Here is an 11,176-nt window from a genome sequence, read left to right as displayed (position 1 = left end):
TCCCCCCTCCCCGACCCCCTCTCCCCCCCCGCGGGGGGGGGGGGGGGGGGGGGGTCCCTCCTAACATTCCTACCAGTTCTAAAGGGTCTGGTACGAATTGGGGGGGGAACCTCATGCTTTTTTTTTCTACTTCTGCAGACTGTAAAAAAAAAAAAATGTCGCTTTGCTGCTGCTAACGAATTTTGTCCAAATCCCGAAACATATTGAATTTCGAACCCCAATCCCGAAAAACGAAATCCGAATCAAACAAAACGAAACAAATTTTTTGACGGTGCACATGTCTACAAAACCATTTTATTAAAAATAGAGCAGGAAAGGGGTTTTAATTGCTTCAGGCTGACTGTGTCCCCATTGAAAAGATTTTGCCTTCACTTTCTGTCTCAATGATCAAACAGGAAGTAAGAGATTTTTTGGGACAACAAATCAATAAAAACCTGAAATAGGTGCTAACATTTTTCTACTCTTCCAAAGGTATGGAAAAAATTGTCCAGGTGGCATGGAGATGCTCAAAAGTTGAAAATCTCAGCAAACATCAACAAAGCATTTTGAGAAGCACTTATAATCACCTCTTAAAAATACCCCCACTTGATCTATGCATTGGACTGTTGGATCAGGGTGGGACTGGCCTGTTAATGTCCAGCCTAAGAGCCTTCTTAAAAATATATTTTAACTTCTTGTTCAATCATTTTTATTGAGATTGGAATAATAGCATGGTAAAGCTTAAAGGAGAACTATGGGGTCAGTGTTTTTCCCCATAGTTCTCCTTAGGGTAACGGGAGGACACAAACTAGCGTCCTCCCGTTACCCTAAGCTCAGTATACCGCAAGCTACAGCTCGCGGTATACTAAGACGACGCATGAACCCGGTATGTGTTCGCTCACCTCCCGATCTACTGAGCCGACCTGTGACAGTCTCATTGTCACAGGTCGGCTAGAACTATGAGGTGAGTGGAAATCACTCATCTCATAGTTCTCCTTTAAAGGTTATTAAACCACCAGGTGTTTTTGCAAAGATCTACTGCTAGCAAGCTGCGCGCTCCCATCCGAAAAATCTCGGGCGACCCCAAAGGATCGCAGATTTTCAGCCGGGAGACGAGGAGAGACACGAGCTAAGTCTATGGAAGCGTGCACATGCAAGCAGACAGCGTGGGACAGGAAGTGCCAGCAAGGACACAGGAGTCAGCGCTGGATTGGAGACCTGCTGCAGTGCTGGAGGGACAGCTGAAAACGACACTAACGAAGAAGATCGGATTAAGAAACATAATTTAAGGTAAGTGCTTACACTTACATTGGGGGGAGGGAACATTTTTTTTAGACTTTAATGTCACTTTAATAAGATGTATCTATTAACCTGCTATTTCCAATTTTTCCAATTTAGGGATATTCCTGCAACAGCTAGTGTCCAGCAGCAACCTTGGGAAGTTTGGAACAGGAGCATAGAGGTTTCTGATAAGGAAATGGTAAGAAGAAGGAGATAGGGCACACGAGAAAGGAGAGGAAGGGGGTAAGAGACAGAGGGACTTCAAAGAAAGAATGCAAAGAGGGGGGAAAAAAGAGGAATAAAAAGAGAAGGAGGGAGGATGGGGAATGTAATGATTGGAAAGGTATTGGTATGTTGTGTGGGGAAAAATATATTAAGTGTATATTAATGTTTATTTAATAGATTAAATATATATTAAAGTTTACCTTCTGCATCATAAAAGTAATAATACCGGTTCTTACCAGCCCTGAAAATTTCAGGATATCCCCACCTATCGTCCACAGTTCACCAATGTCCTTCAAATTGTAATTCAAGTACAGGCCAGCAACAATGTGAGCTTTACAAAATAATTTAGCCGTGGTTTCCTAAAAATATAAATAAAAGTAAATCAGCGTTGGAGTAAATCAGGATCAAACAATCATCCCCGCACAGTTACCTCCTCATGTATCACTTGCCCCCCCTTTTAGATTGTAAGCTCTCAGGGGCCGGGCCCTCCTTACCATCTTGTCTTGATTTGTACTGTGATTGTAATGTCTTCCTTATATTGTAAAGCGCTACGCAAACTGTTGGCGCTATATAAATCCTGTATAATAATAATAATAATAATAATAATAATTTGCTGCTCCGACTGAAGATTCTAGAGTTGTGAAGGGCAGATATGAGGTTCATAGATCATTTAAATATTTTATAACATGAACAACCCAATTGCAGAACTATTTGGATAATTTCCCTTCCAAACATTTGAAATGAGGGATTAAAGTAAGCCTATACTTTTAGACTGTAAGCCCTCGGGGGCAGGGCCCTCCTTACTATCTTGTCTTGAATTGTATTGTGATTGGAATAACTTCCTTATATTGTAAAGCGCTGCGCAAACTGTTGTCGCTATATAAATCCTGTATTATAATAATAACCTCAGTGATACACAAATAAGCTACATTGTTGTTAATAGTTAAAGTACTTGAATTTAGTTTAACTTTAACTAAGGTGGGGATTCCCTGCACTCTTGGCAGGCCTAATGTGGCCAAACACCCGCTATTAAATCCTAACAATTATACCTGTATGAAGGTCAGCCTAATTCTATGGCATTGGAAATATTTTGGAAAACATTCAAACAGACCATGTAAATATTAGAAAATATGTATGGTTCAGAAATGATCAGATAATAGCTCCCTTCTTGCATGGTTAGCACTTACATTCATTTGACTTGCTTTCATAAGAGGAACAAATACTGTGAAAGGACCAAATTTCCGTAGCGCCAGTGCACACCCTTCCTCTGGTAAAAAGAAAATCTCAATTACATGCAAACTCTTTTCACTGAATAGGTAAAGTACTGTTTTATTTTGCTGTAAAACAGCATATTTCTGATATTTTAACTTTAAGCCAAGAGACAGTTAGACCAAAGGACAGGTATTAGTAACCTGTCGCACCAGATTACCATGTGAATTTCCAAATATACTATTGGTTATTAAAATGAATGGTAATGACTCAAACAAAGCAAATATTCCCAGTGGATTTAGAGAAAGCTCCATATCACAAACCAAAGAGTAAGTGAAAAATAAAAAACCTGAAAATAATGCCGACATAAAAATATTATAATTTACACCGACAGTCTGCGTCCATGTGCGTGCAGCCGCCTGTACATTCCTATGGGAGTAATGTTAGATAGAACAAAACTGCGCTAGGAATCAAATAACACTCTAAAAGCAGCTGTGCTTAATAGGCGAGTACACCCAAAATAGGAAAAAAGAACAAAACACTGTGCTTCACAAACTAAAAAAATATATTCCTAAAATGTGAGAAAAATTTTATAAATTGTGAAAAATTTTATAAATTGTGCTATTTTCTTTATTCCTATGGGAGGTTAAGGTCAGCATTTAGCCGAGTGCAGCCACGTCCTCCCATAAGGATGTACAGGTGGTTGAACGCAAATACACGCTGCACCTGTCCCTCCCGGGATCAGGACTCTGCACAGGCAGGCACGCTGTACGGATGCGCACTACTGTGTGAGTGAGCCCAAAAAAGTAAAATCCAGATCTGTAATCAGTAATGCCATAAGCATGCATCTCACCAAAAACCCTTAATGCTCCACTCTGTTTTTTCAAGTCTGTGCTCTCAATGTTAAACTTCTGAATCTCATACAAAAGGCTACCATAGCAATTTCTGCCATCCCCGATTTCTCCTTCCATGCAAACGCACCTTCAGGAAACAAATGTAACAGTTTAATGTTTTCCTAAAACGATATTTAAATCACAAATTAATTTAACTATAAACATGTGCTTGGGTTAAAACATGTAAATTAACGCTACTGAGATTTTGCAAGTGCCTAAACATGCCAAACCAGTGCCTAAACATTTATTTTCATTACAAAAGAACTAGAAAGTATTGCTACAGTCCATTAAAGCTTTTATGCAAGTATAGACTGATTGTATCTGGCCTGCAAGACAGGCTTCCTACTGAAGGAGACAGGGGGCCCATACAATAATAATAATACATATTACAAGATTTTAGTCAGAGACGGTATGGCAAGAGTCAATGTGTCTGGGCTCAGGTAGTTGCACAACTTTTGCAAAATATGTGGAAGCCACACTGTCAAGGCCCCTCTGTGTAGCAGGGACGTGTGGCCAGGGGAGGCAGAGTCTCACCTGCCTCCCTAGTAACATGGAGGAAAAAACTGTCAGCTTCAAGTCTGAAGCTAACATCTTTTTCTTCATTCAGACCGGATTCTAACAGGTTACACAGCAGGAAAAGCCTCCCCGCCGTGTAACCTGTCATGGATGAAGCGCTGCTTTGGTAATTGCAGGCGGCGCTGCATCCGGCATTTGACAGCTAAGTTAGGTTACACAGCATCGGGCTTCCCCACTGCTTGTGTAACCTAACATAGTGAGGCAAGAGCTGCAACAACCTCTACTCTGCTTTAGAGGCTGAGTTCTGTGGATGGTTTGGACCAATGGCATAGCACCATTGGTTCAAGCTGTCCAATCAAAACAAAAGGAAAAAAAACCCTGAGGACATTGATCTCGATGCCTCACCAGTGACGAGCAAGTGAGGGACAGGGAGGCACCTCCACACATAGCTTGGTGACCAGGTAGAGGGGCGGGGCGTCGGTGGGCTGGGGGCAGGGAATGCCTCACCCAGCACAGAACATACTGCACGTCACTGCTGTGTATTGTGGTCCTAACTCTATTCTATGAGAGCCTCCATCTTGGAGCACATATAGCAAAGGATGAATTGGGTGACACACAGTGGAAACGGGGCAGCACTCAGCGCACACACGCAATGCCCTACACGTGCATTTTTTAGCCTGCAGTTGGCGGGGTTGGTTTTATCTTTTTTTTTAATATTTTTTATTATTTTTTACTTTTTTTTTTTGCTGTGCTTGATCTTCTGTATCGGAGGGCAGGCTCCATAAAGAGAACCTCTCACCTCCAAATGCTATCAGATAGGGGCTTGTTAGCCCCTGTGTGATAGCAATAAAGTGGAAAAAATTATAAAATTAATCAAAATTAAAAAGTAAAAAATAATAAAATAAATAATAAAAAAAGATAAAACCAACCCCGCCACCTGCAGGCAAAAAAATGCACGTGTAGGGCAGTGTGTGTGTGCGCTGAGTGTTGCCCCTATTCCACTGTGTGTCATATTGTGGTAGCCAGGCAGCAGCGCTCTTTAACACACACAATGTGCATTAAACCTTTCAGCGAATGGTCCTTCCCCTCCGCCAGTATGGGTGTACTGGCGTCCATCGCAGCTCTGCACTATGGATTTAGAATTTTGCTTGCAAATTGAGAGCGCTGGCCAATTAAAAGTGCCTCTTAGCACGGTTAAATACGGTTTTGGTTAAAATGATTTTTTGTATCATGACAAGTGATAGTTATGAGAGACAAGTAGATTGGGCCCCCGCTTTAGACCTTTGGACAAGTAGTTTTTTTTTTATTCCACACCCCTGACTGCATGCAGCAAAACTTTCCAAGGGACAAAAGAGGCTTGCATCAAGACAGATTCATGTACTGTTTTTTTACCTGTAGTTCTGTTCACACCATGTCTGGAGCAGATCTGCAAATGCAGTACAGTACATTTTTACCAGTATTTTGCTGCGATTTTACAGCGTTCCAGAGTGTTTTTTTTTTTAGCTTAAATGGGCTTTCAGGTGCGGTCCAGTGCGTTCGTATGCATTTTTGATGTGTTTACATGCATTCCAGACCAGACAAAATGAGACCAGCAGTATTTTTTTTGTCTTTGTCTAGACCGGAACGTACTGCGCTGGTGTGAACAGAGCCCAGAAATACCATAGGGATACATTGGGATGCTTTTTTGGTCCGGGAACAAACTGTTCTGGTCTGGACATGATCCGGACATGGTGTGAACAACCCTCAAAACTGACTGAAGACAGGAAAAGCTTACTTGTGTTTTCCAGGGGACACTACTTCACAGTGTGCACTCTTTCCACAAGTGAGTGAGCGACAAACGTCCGGCATAGTGCACTGAGAAGGCGCACCTCGACTTATCAGTCCAGGGAGACAACTGCAATAAGACTGGAAGTTACCGATAGTCAGTACAAAGAGCTCAAAAGTGTAAGCAGGCAGCAAGATGTAAAATAGATTATACATGTTACACTTTGTTGTGGAGTGCATGGAAGACCTTATCAGGATTAGGGTGAGGTACATGGGTGATTTGAATGTGTCTTCTGCTGAATTGCATTAGCACATGTATACCCCATCCCATAAACTTGGTAGGGTTGGGAAGGACATTCAAGTTCTAAAAACACCCAATGCTGAGTTTTATCATTGTACATTGTACACAGGAGTACTTGCAGGGAGGGCTGCGTACATGGAAGAAGCAACCTCTCTCTCTTACAGCTCAATATACTCGAACTATGAATTATGAAAAGGATTAGGAGAATGGGGAGGAAGGGTTAGACTTTATATAAGGCAAGTTTTTGAGTACTGATCATTTTAATAGCGAACAGAGGTATGTGCAGGCACATTTATATGTCTGCTAAAGGAAAATAAATAATAATTACTAGGTTCACCTAAATAGCTAGGGCCGCTTATCATGTGTTCACCGCTTCTTCTTGCTAAAACACCACATTAAACTGTGGAAAAGTGGGGAAAAATAGATAATATATGCTCCCAGTGAGGGTGACCTCATCATCCTTTTGGTAAAATTCCAGGCCATGTTAGGTTTCCCAAATCTTGAAAGAAGATGCCGTAGCACAGCGCAGGATTGTCTTCTCACAAGTTTTGGGCTTCAATATTTCCTGGGATCTGGAGTACTCGGCATTCCCTGGGATCTGGAGTACTTGGCATTGCCTGCGATCTGGAGTACTTGGCATTGCCTGGGATCTGGACTACTTACCATTCCCTGAGATCTGGAGTACTCAGCATTGCCTAGGATCTGGAGTACTCAGCATTCCCTAGGATCTGAAGTACTCAGCATTCCCTAGGATCTGGAGTACTCAGCATTCCCTGGGATCTGGAGTACTCAGCATTCTCTGAAAGTTGGAGTACTCGGCATTCCCTGGGATCTGGAGTACTTGGCATTGCCTGCGATCTGGAGTACTTGGCATTGCCTGGGATCTGGACTACTTACCATTCCCTGAGATATGGAGTATTTGGCATTCCCTAGGATCTGGAGTACTCAGCATTCCCTAGGATTTGGAGTACTCAGCATTCCCTAGGATCTGGAGTACTCAGCATTCCCTGGGATCTAGAGTACTCAGCATTCCCTTGGATCTGGAGTACTCAGCATTCCCTGGGATCTGGAGTACTCAGCATTCCCTGGGATCTGGATTACTCAGCACTGCCTTGGATCTGGAGTACTCAGCATTCACTGGCATCTGGAGTACTCAGCACTCTCTTGGATCTGGAGTAATCAGCACTCCCTTGGATCTGGAGTACTCAGCATTCCCTGGGATCTGGAGTACTCAGCATTCCCTGGGATATGGAGTACTCAGCATTCCCTGGGATCTGGAGTACTCAGCATTCCCTGGGATCTGCAGTACTCAGCATTCCCTGGGATATGGAGTACTCAGCATTCCCTGGGATATGGAGTATTTGGCATTCCCTGGGATCTGGAGTACTTAGCATTCTATGAAAGTTGGAGTACTCAGCGTTCCCTGGGATCTGGAGTATTCAGCATTCCCGGGGGTTTTGGAGTATTCAGCATTCCCGGGGATCTGGAGTATTCAGCATTCCCGGGGATCTGGAGTATTTGGCATTCCCTAGGATCTGGAGTACTCAGCACTCCCTTAGATCTGGAGTAATCAGCACTCCCTTAGATCTGGAGTAATCAGCACTCCCTTGGATCTGGAGTAATCAGCACTCCCTTGGATCTGGAGTACTCAGCATTCCCTGGGATCTGGAGTATTAAGCTTTCCCTGGAATCTGGAGTACTCAGCATTCCCTGGGATCGGGTTGGCAGGATGGTGACATCACCTCCACACTAGGGAGATTGGGGGAAAGGTAAGTACTGTACATTAACTAAAGTTTTCCCCAGAAGGGTTTTTTATGTGTAATGCAGTGTTTTAGCAAGGGGGGGGGGCACACAGAAAAGGTGAACCCAGCCTGGAGTGCAAGGTCCGCTTTATTATCAGTGACAAAAAAAGATCATTGTTTTCTGCAATGGAAAAATCAATGTCATTGGATCTTGTTGCTTACCTTTCCTGGACTTCGATATACACATTTAGTAGTGTTCTCTGGACATCCTCCGTTGTTAATTGAACATGGATTAAAAGCCAGGCAAGTCTTTCCATCCCCATAGTAACCAGATTTACAGGTACATGTGTACTGGCGTGGCCCCGTTACCTTGCAGTCTGCCCATGTATTGCAGGGTGAAGACTTACAAGGGTCTTCGGCTGTAAAATGAAAACATATGACATAATGTATAAAAATGACAAAAGTTTATTTTTGGAATAATCCTAACAAAGTTTATCTAAACCCAAAAACTCAACATAGTTGTTAACACTTAAAAGAGAACTATGGGGTAACCTTTCTATCCCATAGTTCTCTTAAGGGTCACAGGAGGACATATTCTAACGTCCTCCCATGACCCAAAGCTCAGTATATAACGACCTATTGCTCATTACATACTGAGAGCGGCGCAGCCGGGACGGATCCCCACATCGAGCTGCGTGAGTGACAGCTGGCTCTGCCTATCTAAAGGCAGAGCAAGGTGTACCCGCCCCTCCCCCGTCCGCTTCTCCAGTCAGCGCTGGAGGATCAGAGCGGGGAGGGGGGAATCCCTGCGGTAAGCCGTGACTGACAGTCACCACTCTCTGCAGGGAGCTGATCGGAAAGTGAGCGAGCAACGGTATGCGTTCACTCACTTCCCGATCTATAGAGCCGACCTGTGACAATTGTGTGACAGTTTCATTGTCACATGTCGGCTCCAACTATGGGGTTGAGTGATTTTCACTCACCTCATAGTTCTCCTTTAATGGATGACATTTAGTTTACTTAAACAATTGACATTTTTTCCTAAGAGGGCACTAATGTAAGGGAACACAACTAATTATTAGTTGTCCCCATCAGAGTGGCACCTTACATTGATTGTCCCCATCAGAGTGCCACCTTACATTGATTGTCCCCATCAGAGTGCCACCTTACATTGATTGTCCCCATCAGAGTGCCACCTTACATTGATTGTTCCCATCAGAGTGCTCCCTTACATTATTTGTCCGCATCAGAGTGCCCCCTTACATTATTTGTCTCCATCAGAGTGCCCCCTTACATTAATTGTCCCCATCAGAGTGCCCCCATAGCTTTCTTCAGCAGGAAGAGGGTGTGAGCCAAGAGGAGGAGCAGGCTGAAGGTCTGGATGACTTCCGTCATCCTGTTATGCAGGGGACGGGGCACACATGTGACATCATTGGTTGTTAGGACGTTGGCAGTCCTAGCAACCAATGAAGGCAGGGAGTGAGTATGTGCAAGCTTTGGTTGTTAGGATGCAGGCGGTCCTTGCAACCCATGACTGTACTGGGTTATGACTGGCTGGCAGTGGATGTGCCAGCCTTGAAGAGTCTAATCCATAGCAGATCTACTGTCAGCCAGCCAATCAACCATAACATGGTCGCGGTTCGTAAATAACTGTCACTCAGTCTGTGCCTGGACTGCAGTTCACCATTTAGTAACCTGCAGTGGCAACTCTATGAACAATATATAGTGGGGGCACATAAGATACCACAGTCAAAACTGGGGAGGCACTAATAATTTTCACCACTAAATCATACAACTGAAAAAAACTAAATAAGTATATATAAATAAGATGACAAAATACGAGAGTAATGCGGTATCCAATGATGCCTTTTTGTTGTACTAACCTATATATATAATATATACTGTACCTGTGTGGGGACAGATGGGTTAGACCCAGGGCTAGAAGTGCGTGGTTGGATGTCTCCCTCTTTTCCTCCTGTGCGGCTATCTACCATAGAGCGCTGGGAGTGATGTCACTTTCTCCCAGCACTTAGCATTGCCGTGGAGGAAACGAAGAGGGAGATTCTGGGCGTTGTCGGATTATATGTCGCAACTGCCGGGCGCCGAGAGCTGATTTAATTGCGGATGGCATCGGTGCCCGGCAGTTGCGGCATTCAGGATTGTGGGCGGCGTCAGACTACATGTCGCAAATCGCAGGGAGCTGATTTCATTGCAGATGGCATCGGCACCTGGACATTGCAACATGTTATCCAACGCCACCCACAGTCCTGAATACGGCAACCGCCGGGCACCGATGCCATCCGCAATGAAATCAGCTCTTGGCGCCTGGCGGTTGCGTTATACAGGATTCAAATCCCGTAGCGGCAGCCTAATTTAGCGGGCAGGGGTAGATCCAGAGTCTAGTGTCGGGATGGGTACTGCCAGAAAATAAGGTGTTGCTTACAGAACAGAATATTGTAATAATACATTGCGTTGCAGTTGTTTGTTATGTATAACAGCAATTGTGCCTTTTTTTTTTCTTTTTACACATCCTGAAATTTTTGTGTGCAGCAATGGAATCTCTGCCAAACAAAATTTGGCACATTACTGTCATTAAAATGGGTCTGTAATCCACACTGCACATTATTATGTTTTGTTGCTGTAGAGCTTTGTAAGACACATGATCCAGGCACAGTGTGAAGGATGGGGGGCCCCAGACTGAAGGAAGGGGGGCCCGGGAACCTGCAATGTCGGCAGTTACGAGGGCCCCTCCTTCTGGGCCCCCCAAGTGGTGGAATGCCAGGGCCCAGTCACAGACCCTGGTAGTTCTGCAGAGGACTACAAATCCCAACAATACATTATACAGCAATGCAGAATACCACCAGCTATTAAGCACTACAAATCCCAGCAATACATTATACAGCAATGTAGAACAGTATCTGAATTGGACTCTGGACTTGGTAACGTACTGGACTCTGGACTTAGTAACGCACTGGACTCTGGACTTAGTAATGCACTGGACTCTGCACTTAGTAACGCACAGGACCCACCTGAGATCCTGCAGAGCCCAACGGAGACCCCACACACCCCACCTGAGAGTGACCCTGCAGAGCACACCATAGATCCTGCACAGCCCATCCGAGACTTTTTATGGTGGGCTCTGGAGGGTCTCAGGTGGGCTGGTCGAAGGGGTCCCTTTCCCTGCACATGCTCCTTACCTGGCTACCACTGCTGGGGACTGGCCTCTCCTGCCGCCAGGCAAGCGTTGATGGGGCCTGGCGTCTCCC

General features: G+C 44.3%; 1 protein-coding gene across 1 annotated transcript in view; it reads right to left on the bottom strand.

Moving 5' to 3' along the window:
• Positions 1 to 11,176, bottom strand: part of STAB1 (stabilin 1) — a 145,403-nt gene that overhangs the window by 120,046 nt on the left and 14,181 nt on the right. The window contains exons 6-10 of the mRNA XM_018562472.1: positions 8,133 to 8,329; positions 5,878 to 6,008; positions 3,548 to 3,675; positions 2,673 to 2,752; positions 1,722 to 1,844 (exon numbers count right to left, since the gene is read on the bottom strand). Of these exons, the coding sequence (XP_018417974.1) occupies positions 1,722 to 1,844; positions 2,673 to 2,752; positions 3,548 to 3,675; positions 5,878 to 6,008; positions 8,133 to 8,329 (659 nt within the window). The remainder of the gene's footprint in view (positions 1 to 1,721; positions 1,845 to 2,672; positions 2,753 to 3,547; positions 3,676 to 5,877; positions 6,009 to 8,132; positions 8,330 to 11,176) is intronic.

Source organism: Nanorana parkeri, unplaced genomic scaffold, assembly GCF_000935625.1.
Source record: "Nanorana parkeri isolate BGI_ZX_2015 unplaced genomic scaffold, ASM93562v1 scaffold579, whole genome shotgun sequence".
Taxonomy (NCBI): Eukaryota; Metazoa; Chordata; class Amphibia; order Anura; family Dicroglossidae; genus Nanorana; species Nanorana parkeri.
This window is presented reverse-complemented; position numbering and strand designations above follow the sequence as displayed.